The sequence below is a fragment of the Etheostoma spectabile genome, chromosome 15 (genome assembly GCF_008692095.1).
Source record: "Etheostoma spectabile isolate EspeVRDwgs_2016 chromosome 15, UIUC_Espe_1.0, whole genome shotgun sequence".
NCBI lineage: Eukaryota > Metazoa > Chordata > Actinopteri > Perciformes > Percidae > Etheostoma > Etheostoma spectabile.
In genome coordinates, this window is record NC_045747.1 from 17,307,116 (window position 1) to 17,323,104 (window position 15,989).

The 15,989-nt window shown below is 41.2% G+C and overlaps 1 protein-coding gene across 3 annotated transcripts in view; it reads left to right on the plus strand.

The window, feature by feature from the left end:
- The window catches only part of slc1a9 (solute carrier family 1 member 9), a 26,712-nt gene that overhangs the window by 1,604 nt on the left and 9,119 nt on the right, over window positions 1-15,989 (plus strand). The window contains exons 1-7 of one of the 3 annotated variants that reach the window (XM_032538770.1): window positions 5,914-6,249; window positions 8,270-8,425; window positions 9,003-9,155; window positions 9,970-10,223; window positions 13,350-13,455; window positions 13,605-13,731; window positions 15,721-15,954. In XM_032538770.1, coding sequence (XP_032394661.1) covers window positions 8,275-8,425; window positions 9,003-9,155; window positions 9,970-10,223; window positions 13,350-13,455; window positions 13,605-13,731; window positions 15,721-15,954 — 1,025 coding nt within the window. In that variant the 5' untranslated portion in view covers window positions 5,914-6,249; window positions 8,270-8,274. Of the gene's footprint in view, window positions 1-5,913; window positions 6,250-8,269; window positions 8,426-9,002; window positions 9,156-9,969; window positions 10,224-13,349; window positions 13,456-13,604; window positions 13,732-15,720; window positions 15,955-15,989 lie in introns of those variants that run through there. The other 2 variants (XM_032538769.1, XM_032538768.1) reach the window with 2 other exon arrangements.

Below are 15,989 nucleotides of genomic sequence, written 5' to 3' on the forward strand. Positions count from 1 at the left end.
CGCCTCCTGGCTGCCATCCCCCCCACCCCCCCACCCCCAGCATTCTCCCATTCATTCACAGCTGACACATGCGGTGGGTTTGAACCATTCGTCACCTTTGATCGTCGTCATTTTGAATGAGTGTTGATTTATTGGTTGTTGTTTTGCAAAGTTAACATTAGATGTTTTTGTTTTTAATTCTGCTGTTTGAACATGTCGGGGCCTGTAATATCTTATCAGTTATCATCAGCAGTGTTTCAGCACGCTGTCTGCTTTAATGAGTTTCCAATGCGTCTGTTGGCCAAGCAAGAAGATGGATTTACTGTACTCAGCCCTGCTGGAGAAAGGAGCGTCGGAGAAATTGCGACAGATCAAAAAGGAAAATAGGGGAGAAAAGAGAGGGGAAGAGAGAGAGAGAGAGAGAGAGAAAGAAAGAAAGAAAGAAAGAAAGAAAGAACGAAATAAAAAGGTTATAAATAGCAGGACTTTTGCCAGGGTGAAGAGAGCAGATGTGATAGACAGTCTGTGCTTAAGGAGTTCAAACGACAGATTAATACAGATTATTGTCCAAGAGAGATAGAGATAGAGGAGGGGAGTGAGGAGGGCGGTAGTCTGACGTGTGGACGCACACACACACACACACACACACACACACACACACACACACACACACACACACACACACACCACACAGATGCAGAGGAAATCACTCAAATACAAGTGTCTTCTCTCACTCACACTTCATGTCCACCCAATCATACTGACACACACACACACACTCACAAACACACACACACACACTCACAAACACACACACAAGTCTGTTCTCTGAAAGTTTCTGATTGCATTTATATTCCCTGCCCGGCATCTTTTAGTGCTGAAATGTTAAAGTCAATTATTCAATTACGTAGTTGATTCATTGATGGGTTCTGTCATTTATGAATCAAAATTGCCAAACTTTTAACCTTTCCAGCTTCAGTAAATTGGATGATTTGCACAACATGTTTTGCCATTGGTTTCTGTCTGCATTTTAAATTTCTTTCTGTACATCTACAGTATTTAATGCTAAAATGTTAAGTTTAGTTAATCAAGATACAATTAACCAAAATTAACAGGTTTTCTAAATGAACGGTTACCGTCATGTATCAGCTTCTGAAATGTCAGGATTTTCTTCTTGTGGGTCTTATATGACTGTAAAATAAATATCTTTGAGTTTTTTAACTGCTCTTGGAGGCTGTGATGGGCATTTTGGACATTGTATAGACTAAAAGATTCATTGAAAACATTTTAGTCAATAATGAAGATAATTAGTTGCAGCCCTGTAGTCATTGAGTTGAAACAGGTTTTAACACATGTGAACCTCTGAAACGTAATCCTGAACTAGTTAGTTTTAACGTCCAACAATTTTGACTGACAGAAGTTTTAAATAGCTAAATATTTAAGAACGACAGCTCTAGCCAAATGTAACCAATGAAGTCAGTATTCCTAAAACAAACTGGCGACCAGTGTACTTCCACTACAAGTCTGTACAAGATCTGTTTTCTTGGTTTCAGAGTCAAGCAGCAAATACCTTGTAATGTGTTAAAACGTGCCAAGTGAGGACATGTTTTTACTCACGTGTGGTCACATCCAACCACTGATGGACCGAGTGGAGTCCACATCTGAATAACTCTGACATTCACTGAGAGGGTTTAAACAAGCGGTTTAACCCTTCTGCTGCAGCGACCTGGTAAAGCCATTCACCAGAAACAGAGTTTAATGGCAGTTGTGCATATGTTGAAGGAATTAGATGCTGCTCTGCTTTAAACCAAATGGATACTCAGGGTGTGTGGAACGCGGGTGGGGGTTAGGGGGGGAATGACGTAGAACATTATCTGTAAGGAAGCTGCTAGAGGAACCCTGTACACCGCAACACACTGAATAGAATGTGGCGGCTGTGACTCAGGTTGTGAAGCGGCCGTCTACTAATTGGAAGATGGGTTCGATCCCTGGCCCCTGAAGAACCCTATCCCTATCCTCTATATGGCAGCCTTGGCAACCAGTGTATTACTGTAATGTGTGTGTGAGTGCTTGAATAGTGTGTAGCACTTTGAGTAGTTAAGACTGGAAAAGTGCTATATGAATGCGGTCTGTTTACATTTACGCCGTGAACCAGAGACATCATGTTGGAAAGTGACTATCATTGCAACATCAGCATTGTTGCTAAAGGTTGAGAAAGTCCCGATTGCATAATATCTTCTAATTGTTACTGTGTTTTGGGTGTGAAGCACAATAAAACTGGGAAAATGACAACATTAAGTGTTCTTATAAATGCCAGGATGCATGCTTATTTCAGATCAACCAAAACCTTGTGTGTAATTCGTTAATTTGTCAAAAAATAATTAGAAGTTCCAGAATGTACAGTAGGTGCATGCCTCATTTTTTCATTAATGCCAAATTTATATCATACTATTGCCATACTTTAGGGATTTGATATTGCCATAGTTTTGATAATGATTGCCACACACCTAAATTCTCATATGGATTTATGCCTAGCTGGATGTGTGTTTGATATGTGAGGGGTGTGTTGTAGTGCCGCATTGTAGAGCTGCAGTGACCATCCTCATCTCCCTCTGCTGAACCAGGGGAGGATTATATCTCGACCCCTTTACAAACGCCACACACCAAACAATCAGCCTTTGGAAATAATCCTCTAAGACACCAGGACACCCGCACACAGTTACAAACACACGTGAACATTTCACTATGTCCATAAGGGACACACATTGTGGATTTAGGGAGAATCTACAGCTTTTATGTCTTCAGTTAGCAGTTTAGTGTGACTCTGCAAACATAGTTATATGATAATAACTAATGATACATGACAAAGACGGGCAGTATGTCATGTGAAAAGGTGGAAACAGGAATGTTTGGCAGCTTTTCACAATTTTTTGCTTGAAAATGGACTGAATTGATCCTTAGAATAAGTGCATGCTTTTGTTAAAAAGTAGATTTATAATCCTGATGCATGCAATGAATAATTTAATCTAAAGGTAACAACAGACTACAAGTGTAAATGAATTGAAGTACTGTAGTTATGTTGTGTTATACAAACAAATATACACAATATATACAAACAGAATACATACAGTCAGTTAAACCATTAATTTTGTTATGCTGATTTCTATCACAGCTTTTCAAAGTTATTGATTGTATTTCATTGAATAATTGAATCATTCAGGGGGCAGGCATGCAGATGAAAAATAAATTATGATGTAACGCAACATCACAGACGTGCCTAGGTCACAGATTTACAATAGGTCGGTAATTTGACTATTGGCAAGAAATCCCGTGGATTAAATCTTGGTCACTTAGCTGGTTCGTAATAAACAATGAATCTCTTGCCGTTCCTTGAATTTGTCTGACGATTTCAGAATTGGTCCTTACCGTCACTAGTTTGGGAATCTCGTAACATATTTTTAATTTTACATGGGACATAAACCCCAGTGTTCTGAGTGAAAGCATTCTCACTTACTGGAAATACTCTGTTTGGTGTAGGCAAGGAGTGGTGCCTGGGTAGTGTGGGTAGGATGCAAGAAATTCCGTGGATTAAATTTCGGTCACTTAGCCGGTTCGTAATAAACAACGAATCTCTTGCCGTTCCTTGAATTTGTCACTAGTTTGGGAATCTCGTAAGACATTTTTGATTTTACATGGGACATAAACCCCAGTGTTCTGAGTGAAAGTCCTGTATTTGTTTGACCCATCCACTGCCCCACCCTTCCTCCTAACATAGAATTTCACGCTCCTATACTTTGTCATCTCACTTCCTTATTTTGCTCCCGCAACATCTACCACATCTAAAAAGAAATGCAATTGTTGGTTGTTATGGGCTGCTTGCATAATCTACCCATGCGGTCGTTTTTCTGGGTATGGGCTGGATTGTGAGAGAGGGGCGAGTTGTAATTGTATGTATAGCCAATGTACATCAGTTTGATTTCTTGAATCAACATCTGCAATTGGCTAGTGACCTGGTTGGATCATTACTTTTGACATGCGGAGGGCATGGGGTTCTCAACACAGACGAGCCGAGTGCTGAGGTAGTTTGTCGTGTCATGCTCTGGTGGTGTGTGCACCTTCATCTTCAGCAGCTTGGGCTCGTATACAGTAATCAAAGCCTGCTCTTCTGGGAGATTAACTCATTCTGTCATCGGCGGCCTATCGACCTGGACGCCATGACAATTAAGAAGATGTGTCTTAAGTACATGACTGCATCTGGAGACTGATTATCACGCAATGCATAGGTCACCATCACACATCTGATGGACTACTAGAGTATATACATTGAGGAACCTGATGTTTTTGCAGTCTGCTTCACTTACAAAATGTCTCTGTGGGAGTCTCAGCTCACTTTGAAGTCCCTCTACCTTCAGCTTTCATCACTAACATGTGTTTTAGAAGCTCTCTCTAAAAGACTAGGCTTCCTTTCAAAGGGGAATGTCTTCTGTTCCGCAGTTTACCTGGAAGAGCAGTAATACCTGTCGCATGTTACAACAAAATCCAGGACTTACTCTAGGCTGCCTGAGCAAACAGTCTGAACCCTCTGAGTTGAGTTGCTGTGTTTTATTAGGGTGCTAAGCTGTGATGTAACAGGCGTGTCTATGGCTAGTTATTCCTCTACTGGCTGCTCTGATAAGCCTTTTTCTATGAACTCCTGACAATGTTCGACCAATCAGTTGCCCTTTCACACGTGTAGCACAAAACAGCAGATTGTTTGTGTCAGACGCATTCTCACTTACTGGAAATACTCTGTTTGGTGCAGGCAAGGAGTGGTGCCTGGGTAGTGTGGGTAGGATGCAAGAAATTCCGTGGATTAAACTTTGGTCACTTAGCCAGTTTGTAATAAACAACAAATCTCTTGCCGTTCCTTGAATTTGTCTGACGATTTCAGTATTGGCCCTTACCGTCACTAGTTTGTGAATCTCGTTGTAAGACACTTTTTGATGCCGTCCTTGTGTAAATGACCCTTCATCACCCCCAGATTTTGGGTTTTGTGCCGCATAATAGAAACATCATCCACATGCCCACTCTGCCCGCTCTGTTCTCACATGGGCTCAATTGGATATAACACCAATTTTGTTCTTGGGAGCTGGCAAGGTCAAGCTGGCAAGTAATGTCTAGATCATTTCAGGTTTGCAGTGCATGTGGAAAGGGGCTGCACTCTGATCAGCATCAGTTTCCTATAAACTGTGCTTTTGTAAATACTTTTCAGACAAGACACAAGAAATTTAGGAGTCTAATTCAACCCTAAAAGGTTGTAAACCGTTTCAGTTTTCCTCAGTTGAACCAGGACAGCCCAATAAGAGCTGGTTCCTAGAGGCCAGCAACGTTTTTGTCTCAAGGCGGCTCTGACATTTCCTGGAGCAGGAAAATAATCTGTCTGTTGGGAAAGGAAGACAGATTTGCAGAGCAGCTTCAGCTCCTAGTATGTCCTTTCAGCTTATACTCCCCATCACCGCCCTCCTTGCAGGACACATGCTGTTGCTTCATTATTTCAGAGCCTCCATCTGACCTGCTCAGGGAACAAAGGTTTAATATCCTGCTTTCGCTGCTGAAGGCAACGACAATCATTCTTACTCTCAACACGTGTAACAAAGGCTTAAACAACAAATTTATATTGGGACGTTTTCGTACATGTCATCACAGAATGACCTACATTGCCAAAAGCGTTGTCCCAAACTAAGCAAACCAGCCATTGTCCTGGCATGATCACCTCTCCATTTTAAGTTTATCCACTAGGTTTTGGCCAGATCAGGTTTACAGAACCTTATCGACCTATTGATCACTGATTTTAGAAATCACCAAACCTTGAGTTATGATAAAAACTAAATTCTGGTGCATAAATTTATTGTAAAAAAAAAAAAAAGGCAGTGGGGATGATTTCCCCATCCCACCCCCTGTTAGACAGCTGTATAACTGAAGTGTATGTGGTCAACTGATGTTACCAAATAATGTTCAAGCCACGACCGACAAGGATTGAAAAGAGGATTTGTGAAGACTATAACAGTGGAACACCCTCCCCCCTTCTCTCCTCCGTACTCTGCTCACTGAGGATTATATCTTTGCAATTTAAACTTAGCAGGACATTCTCCGCCCCCAAAATATACAATTTCAGATAACACTGGCAATCCGACTTTGTGCCCGGACTGGCAACTGTAGCAGAGACGATAAAGGGGGCAGAGATATGGCCGGAGAGTGGAGGTGAAAGTGTGAGAGCACTCCAACTAGTAGGTAACTTTTTTTTGTGCTCCCCCTTGTCTACCGTAACTTAGTTTGCAACTGTATCCTTACCGCTGCAGAAATGCCATCCGCTCAGATGATGGATTGTAATCATGTCTGATTGCAATTTTCTTACTGAGTCCGACTGTTTGTAAATGTGACATTCATACTCCTGACAAGGATTTGGCATGGCTGCGCTGCTCTCAAGATGTGTTTATATACGATTAATGTTTAGGCATTGTGGCGGTGAGGTCTCCGTTGAGTAGAAGTGTGTAGTGTTATTAGACCGTGGACATTCTTACTGGTTGACTCTTTCGTGTTGAAAGTGATGATTTTGCCTCAGAGGAAAATTTGATTGCTTCCATAACAATCCGGTGTGATGCACAGGAGCTAAAATAGACTTTGACAGATAGTTATTAACAGTTGTCAGGTGTTTTTTGGATAGTGATGTGGCTTTAGGGTGACTGTTCAAAATGATGGATGCAGATTCCATAAGTACAAGAATAGAGTTGACATATATCTTTTTCTGCATACTCTCAGATTTTTTCATGATGCTGAATTAAATCTGGACAAACACCATACTTGAATTTCATCAATGCCAGATTATCTTTAAACATGGTAATGCCGGTCAGGCAAGCCACTACTTTGGTCCAAACTGAAATATGAATATAACCCCCAAATGGATTGATTGCCATAACATATTGTACAAACATAATCCCCAGAGGATGAATCTTAAAGACTTTGGTGATCCCCTGCCTTTTTTCTAGTGTCACCATGATGTAGAATTTCTTAGTTTTTTAGTGAAATATCTCAACTATTGATATGGTTTGCAATGCCATGAAATTGGGTATTCATGTTGCCTAGAGGATGAATCCTAATGAGTTCAGTGATCCCTTAACTTTTCATCTAGCATCCCCACCAGCAGGTTAAAAGTTTCACAAATCAAGTAAAATATCTCAACTGCTGCTGGATTTGCACAACATTGCCATGTACAGATGTTTATTGGTTCCATTTGTGGTTAATGGTGAAATGCCTTAACAACTGTTGTACGGATGAAAATGTGACACATGGGAATGAAATATGGGATAATGGTATTCACAACCCCCTCAGGATTGAAATAATTATGGTGACCCCCTGCCTTTTCCTTTAGCACCATTATCAGGTCCAAATGTGTTCAGTACTTTGGTTTGTGACCAAATCACTGCAAATGAATGACACTTTAGGGCTAATTAGCAAATGTTAGCATGCTAACACGCAAAACTAAGTGGTTGAAAAAGTAAACATTACACCTACATGTATTAAAAATCAGCGTGTTTGCATGTGCCGCGTTTCCCTCCCCTTCCTCTGAGTCGGCTATCTATTTTGCAAGGGCACCGTTTTTTCCCTATCCCAGAATAGATAAGTGGTGTAGCCAGACCATAGTCCAGCTCTGACAGCACCGTGGAGATAAGTCTGGCTATGCGAGACTAACCAATATGTAACTTCCACTCAGATCTGTCAGTCACAGATGGTCAGACAACACACAGTTTTCATTCCAGTTATCTCCAGCCATCTCTTTATCAGCAGAGTCTGTATTGGGTTGTATTTGGATTCTGGCATTTTCCATTTAGAGGACGATTACAGAGTTGTTTCTTCGTGTGCTGTTTAGCCATCGCCTGCTGTGTTTGGGTTACCTGCAGTCATGCCTCTTCACTTCCCTTAGGAATGTAAACCAAATGCTCAAAGGACATTCCTGTTGTGTGAGTGAGTGAGTGAGTGAGTAGTTGGTCGCCCTGGTTGTCCCTCTTCCCCATTTAAGAGTAGAGCCAGCCAACCAGAATAGCAACAATGTGAATCCTCACTAGCCACTGGACAAGAATGTTTCGTTAAGATAGTGTAAACAATCCAGCGTCTTCACATTTGATGAATCAGTTAAAAAGCCAAGGGAGCATCATTCACCAACACTGAATGCTTTGCAGGCCAACGAGTGCTGAATGATGGTAAAGCATGTATTCTCCCAGCAGTAAACCCATCTCTCACACTGCCTCCACAGGCAGGATGACAAACAAGCCGACAGCCAACCAGTCCAACACAAAAAAGAAGGAGGCAGAAGAAAACCAGCGAGATGACAACACAGACGTTGCATATAAAGATGCTGGCCACTGCAGCCGCAACACGCACAACCTGCTGCTGGGACTCACTGTTTTGGGTATGCATAGACTTGAAAAACTATCTATCTGTTATTAAAAATGCTGTGCTTAACTGCAGCACATTTCCATCAGCTTGTGAAAGCTTGATTTGAGTTTTTATACATAAGAGTTCAGTTTTATTGTTCAAAAAATAGCCATTTGTGCTGCAGCAATTATGAACACGCTCACTAGATATACAGACTCTGTGATCATTTTCCCATGGGACATCTTTGGCTTTAAACATAGCCCCTGCAAAGTCGAGTAATGTGTTATTTTTGTCTGCAGTATGTTATCCACATTTAACCCCAGATTTAAACCCAACAAGTAGACAGTTCTCATTTGTCAGATGTCTCTTACATAGATAAGAGAAGTAGGCCAGTGAGTCCACAGAAAATGTGGAAACTGATTAAAATTCAATACCAGTACATATATTTAGATATCACTCATATTTGGCTGATATTTTGTACAAATTTCCATTATCCTTACATGTAACAAGTACACACAGTAGCTTTATTATAACTAAAAAATATATATATATTTTTTAAAATCAATGTTAGTTGTCTCCTCTCCTCCCGTCTCCCCTCTTCTCCTCCTCAGGTGTTGTCATGGGAGTGGGCTTTGGGATGCTGCTCAGGTACATGAAGGTGACAGACAGCTCTGCCCTCACTATGGTTTCTTTCCCTGGAGAAATCCTCATGAGGATGCTGAAGATGCTCATCCTGCCTCTAATCATCTCCAGCCTCATTACAGGTGTGCCATTACACCCGCATGCGAGCATAGACACATAGGAAGTAATGTTGGTTGGCATTGTCTTTTAGGTTATAACATGTCCATTAATATTGGACATTTGTTATCGCCATGACCTTTCATAGCACCTCTAACCAGTCAGATGTTTCACTTTTAGAGCTATTTGATTCATGATAAGATGCATTTACTATTGACTTTAAGAGTAATGCTTACATTGCATGCAACATGTTAAGACGCTGTATGGACATTATACTAAAATGCTAAATTACGTGTTTTACCCAAAGTTCTGGTTAAAAAGCCATTAACAAGATACCTCTAAAGAATGACCACATTCCTGTGAGCCTCAGTGTGTGCTTTGAGGATAATGCTAACAGTGTCTGGTAACTAAATGCTAACATGCTGTAAATATATTATACTACATGCTTAACATTTGTTAATTACCATGTCAATTGTATCAAACCTAAATGCTAAATGTTACAGGCTTAATGTCAGCATGTTAACATGCTAACTGTACAAAAACATTGTTATGTTAGCATTTTAAGAGTAATATTAATGCTGGCTCAATGGCTAACTGAGTGCTGACTTTGCCTTCTAAATGCTAACACGTAGGCTAACTAATTATTTTACACTAACATGCTAAATGTTAGCTAACAGTAACTAAGTGTAGAAGATGTCAAACTAACATGCTTATTGTTAGTGTGCTAAATATTAGCATGCACACAAGTCAACATTCAGTAGACGTTAAGAGCAGTTGCCTTCCCAGTTCATTGTGCGTATATGATGAGTGCAAATACTGATGGTCATCTGTCTCTTTCAGGGCTGGCTGGTCTAGATGCCCGCTCCAGTGGTAGAATGGGTAGTAGAGCCATGGTGTACTACATGTCCACCACTGTAATCGCTGCCATCCTCGGGGTCATCCTGGTGTTGGGGATTCACCCGGGGAACCCCAAACTAAGGGGAGGCTCGTCAAGCTCAGTCCCAAAGAACCAGGAGGTTAGCAGTCTGGACGCGTTCCTTGACCTGCTCAGAAACCTGTTTCCTGAGAACCTGGTGCAGGCCTGCATCCAACAGGTAACCTTAGCCTCTGAAATTTATCTTCTGAACTGCTATTTTACTATGGCTCTTTATTTGTGAACATTATACAATTGCTTTGAATTCTGGAAGGAAATCTGCATCATTCAACCTTAGGATGATGCAAACCAAACTACATTTGTTTTAAATAGGAGAGGCTTTTTTAATTTGTGTGTCCAGTAATGCTAAATGCTAACCTACCAGGCTCATTTAGTAGGTTTTCAGGAGATTTCATAGGCCTGATAAGCCAGATAAGCTGGACGCACATCAAGATGTTGGGTCTGGGATCTCACCATTGGCAGGGCTCAATCCGAGGGGCAGGATAAACAGTTTTCTTTCAAATTCCCTCTGCACGCAACAAACCAGAGCAACTCTAGTTGATAGATTAAACTTTTGCCGTATCCGGTGGTCAAAGCTCCGAATACATCTTACTTTTTTAAGAATGACTTCAGTGCTTAACTCCAAGTCTTCCAGAGTCACGAAAGCCAATTCGAAAGACAACTGTTCGCCAGCAGCAGTCATCTTCTTTGTTTTCAAGTAGAAGGGAATTCACGCGGAACCGTTACAACTCCACCGTCCTTATGTCAAGCCCGCCCTTCGACTCTATACACAATGTGATTGGCCTGACCAGAATTTGTTTAAGAGTTGCTAGACCGACAATAGCTGCAAATTATATTTGCTGCTGTTAGGGTGCGTCTAAGTTTCTAGGCTGGAGATTTCCATCATATCACATGAAGATTATGGTCATGAAGATCTTTGGAGCTCAGCTTTTAAGCCGACATTGATTGAAAGATTGCGTGAAATGAGCTAAAGCTGTGATTTCAAGCTGTACAAGGGCTGCGTTATGTCAAATTTTACATCATTTGGACGCCACTTTATGTTCTGCTCCTTGCATGTTATGTTCATTTTGCACTAAAATTCTTGATAAAATAAGAAAATACTTAATGAGTATTTGTATACAAATATAGTATTCAAAAATAATACAGTATACAAAAATAGACTCTACCATGTTTTTTATTTATTTATTGAATTACCAGAAAACATGCTATAACGTGATATATTTCGTTATTGAGATATAAAATGACCTATATCGGGAATCAGGATAGAAGATTTTGGCCAGATCGCCCATCCCTACTTTTGCATAATGTTTATTTTTCAGACTTTTCTCCAATCTTTGCTGTTTTTGGTGTGAAACACTGTAGTCTCTTCAGTCCTCAACAATGTAGTCAAACGAAAACACTGAGAAAATCACTTTTTGATTCAACTGCTCACATCTCAAAGACAAGCACAAAGGGTCACAGGTAGCGGTTGGTAACCACGGACCTAAAGCTCCATAACCACTTTTCAATGGATCTTGAGGTGAGATAGGTTTGTAAAAAATTATTTTCAAATTCATATAACTAAAAGTGAGAAGAGAGAGGACTCAAAGGGTTTTGACTAAAATCACCATCTGTTCATGTACATCATACACACGTGTCACCTTTGTAGTGCAATTCTTCAGATTTAGTTTAATTAATGTGAATACAAGCAGAGTCTTTTCATGTTATACGATTACAATTTGAACATGTGTTATTTTTTATTGTTGTGTACACAATATAATTAAGTTAAAATAAGACATCTCCTTCGGCAAACAGGCAAATGGAGATAGGAATTTGTAATGTTTGGGCCATTTAATACACCTGTTTTGAAGGGTTAGGATATTTTGCAAAAGGTTTCGAAATCAGAAATGATCCACATTGTTTTGAATAACAACTGAAAAATAAAATTTGTGATTTTATGTGCGAATACTCAGTTACAGTAATGATCAGTTGGCTAATGGTGGATGGGACAGAATGACTGTTTATCCAAGATGATCATTTTTAAACGATAATCCAAGTCTCAATCATGATTTTAGTTTTCCTCTGTCCAAATCCTGTCCCCCCCCCTCTTCTTTCTGTCATGCGTGCGTGTGTGTGTCTGAATGATTACAAGTAATTGTCAGTGTCAGACTGGGTGAGGGTCAGCCCTTCTGCTCCTGCTAATCTCTTTACATCTGTAATGCTACGTCTTTATTTACCACAGTAAGGCATCTGCTGGTAAACTGAGAGCACTGCTGAGCACCAGCTTATAGACTTCTCCTCCCTGGGGGATTCTCTGTTTCTTCCCTTTTTCTTCACTTGTCACATGTCTCTTTCTTCTCTGTCTGCATCTCTGATTTACCCCTTCTTTTGTTTGTACTCATCTGGGATTCATTGAAGTCATAAAAGGCATAATTGCTTTTGCAGGGAGGAATTGTCCTTCCCCTTTCAACCTTCTTGTCTCTCCTTTCTTTCCCTTCCCTTTTTCTGTTGTTTTTATGTGGGAATCTCTTGTTCTCCCTTTTGTCCTTTCTCTAAACACGAATCAGTGTGTGTGTTGCGCTGCTGCCAAGCTTTGGTTTGCCCACGTTTCATATGAGATTTAAAAAATCTGGGTTTTGCAGTGTTAACTGGAGTCATGTCTGCTCAATAATGCCGCTTTGCCACTGCTTGGTACAGCTCAACCTTTCTCAACTGGCTCTTTTTCAGTTTTCCATTAGCGAAAATTGCGGATATTACCATTTGGTACCATCGTGCCGACTTTCCAAGCGAGCTGAGCCGATACTGAAAGGTGTAGTTAAAACACTGCAGACCACTGATTGGTCAGAGAGAACCGCCACTAGCGCGACACAGGACATCCTGCACAAACCCCCCCATTATTAGATAGCCGAGATACTATCAATAGCAACCACAATGTTTTCATTCACTCCACCCAGATTTAAAAAATGGCACCCCGCATAACTACAGCGTGCACTACATGTGTAGTTACTGCGTACAATTGACGAAAGGACAGACGTTCCTCTCTTTGGTTGCCGATAAAGGGGGAGGATTCAGTGAGTGTCCCGTTGAAGATGATGTCACGGCCCTTTCACAAACCGTCACTATGGCGATCAGTTGATAATCACGCCTACACTTGCTTTTTTATTATTATTCGAAGTGGAAACCATAAAAAAAAGTACTGGTACCAAAAAAGTGAGTTGAGTCAAGCGTACCCATACCATGCAGTGGAAGCACGGCAAAACAGTCTGAACCCCTGATCAATCTGAAAGTGGTTCTGTCCTCCCTCCAGGTTCAGACGGTGCTAAAAAAGGATCTGGTCGCAACACCAAACCAAACCGAACCTGTCTTGGTGAGCAGGAAGAAACTGGAGTACAAATGGGGTATGAATGTTCTCGGTGAGTCGATGGAGGAGCGGATATTATTTTCTTCTTTGAATGGTTTGAAGCTCCCTGCATTTATTAACCTGATGTTTGCTGCTTCGCATTGAGAACTACGGTACTTTCCTGCAGTTTCCAGTGACGTGCTGCTTTGTGTCTCCTTCCAGGCTTGATTGGCTTCTTCATCACCTTTGGGATCTGCATGAGCAGGATGGGCGAGCGAGGGAAGATCATGTGCGACTTCTTCAACATCCTCAACGAGATTATCATGACGATGGTTTCTATGATCATGTGGTCAGTGTCTCTGTCTTCCCCCCCCCGCCCGCCTTCCCGGTGTGTGTTTGTGTGCATCCATCCATCGGCATGCGTGCATAACATGTGTCTCTGTTTTGGTTCATGCGGGCCAACGGCTGCATTACTTTGACATTGTGGAGATACCACACACAGAGGTCAGTGACTGCGTACATGAGACATAGTGTGGAAACAAGTCAGAGTGTCAGACATCAGAGCTGAAGAGGAGCAAAAGGAAGAGGCAAAGGGAGAAAGAGTGTTAATGAAGGACACGGACAGATGGAAAGAGAAAAGAGAGACAGAGGGTTTCCCTGGCACATGCCGGGGCTTGTGGTATGCTGGGTAGAAGCAGGAGCTGGGGCCCGGAACAATGTTGTGGGCTCCCAGGGGACCCGGGGTGGATGATCTCCAAAATGTAATGGATCTGCCGACGATGGAGGAGCCACTTGGCAGCAGAGCAGAAAGCAGATGCGTGTGGGAGGGACAGCGGGCCGTGGAAAGACGCATGTGAGAGCATGTCTTCAGAGAGCAGTGCACGTCTTGAGGCTTCGCAGGACCCCGGCTAGTAACCCAGAGAAAGAGAGAGTAGTGGCACTCAGAGCAGGGACGGAAAGGGATGTGAAAGGGGGAGCAGGGTAGGCGGTTGGAAGAGAAACAGCAGGATGCTTGTGTTGCAGCTCTCCTAGGCCATCTACATGTGCAGCTGGACACCAAAGGAATTGTGTCCTTGTTCGTATCACTCACACAGTATAAACAGATTACTCACAGGCCTGTGGAGCTCGCCAAACACAGAGTCCAGTGTATACAAAAACACGTATCATACAAGGAACACATCCATCACATCCTATACACGGCATACTCCACCAAACAACTGTCACTGAATGCCAGGCTCAGGGTTCAGCATGCAGCTGACCTAGGAGAGAGCAGGCCGCTGTTGGGATGGGACCTGTTCTGACTCAGACCAGGAAAGGCTTAAAGGGGAACACCACTTTAATTCATGCGTCCCACAGCCGTCTGTATTCATGAAGGGGAACAACTGCACTCCAAAGCTAGAAACCAGAGATCCAAGAATGTTTTACGATGGTTTAGGTGTTGACAAAGGATTGTTGTTTTTTTGGGCCAAACTGATAAATGCATTCACATGCCAGGTAATATGCTTTCTAGGGCTGTAACTAGCGATTGCTGTCTTTTACCATTCATGTTTTTTAAGTCTATAAAAAGTAAATACAATGAAAGTCATACAATGGCATAATGGTTTCCCAAAGAAGGAAGTGACATCTTAAAATAGCTTGATTTTTATTTATTTTTTTTCCAAAAAAAGTATTTCAACGAATGATTGTGTTGCCAATAGTTGCCAATGAACTGATCGATTAATAGAAAAGTTTTAGCTCTAGTACTTTTACCTCTCAAGTACAAATGATGATGCTTGATAGCATCTAAGAGAAAAACTACGATATCCGCCCTCAACTTTAATTTTCAGGTTTGAGCATGATTTAGGATTGAAGGTTTGATTAAGTTTAAATAACTTAGAGCTGCAACAATTAGTCAATTAATCAATCCACAGAATATTTATTTACAGCTATTTTAACAGTTGATTCGTTGTTGAAACAGTTGTTCAAGCAAAAAAAACAAATAGTTAATGGTTCCAGTTTTGTAAATTTTGAAGATTTGCGGCTTTTCCTTATCTTACATTACAATAAACTGAATATGTTTGGAATTGAAAATGACATGTGGGAAATTGTAATCTACATTATATATATATATATATATATAGTATATATATATAAAATATAGAAATACATATATAGTACATATAAGCATTATCACATATACTAATTTAGGAGTCAGCCAAAAATAATTAATTTTTTTTCTTCTTTTTTCCCCCCCCAAAAATAAAAAATAAAATATGTATATAACATAAGGTAATGATGAACAATAGCAAGTTATCATAAGTAATCTTTCCAGCTCTGACGCGTCTAACTCTGTGCTTAGGTACTCTCCTATCGGCATCGCCTCACTGATCGCGGGGAAGATTGCGGCCATCGGGGACCTGGAGGTGGTTGCCAGGCAGCTGGGCATGTACATGGTGACCGTCATCGTGGGCCTGGTGATCCATGGCGGCTTGATCCTTCCTGCTATATTCTTTGCAATCACCAGAAAAAGCCCCTTTACTTTCTACTCTGGAATCTTCCAGGCTTGGATCACAGCTCTGGGCACTGCTAGCAGGTAGGACAGCCTGCAGGAAGTGTTTATATATGTGT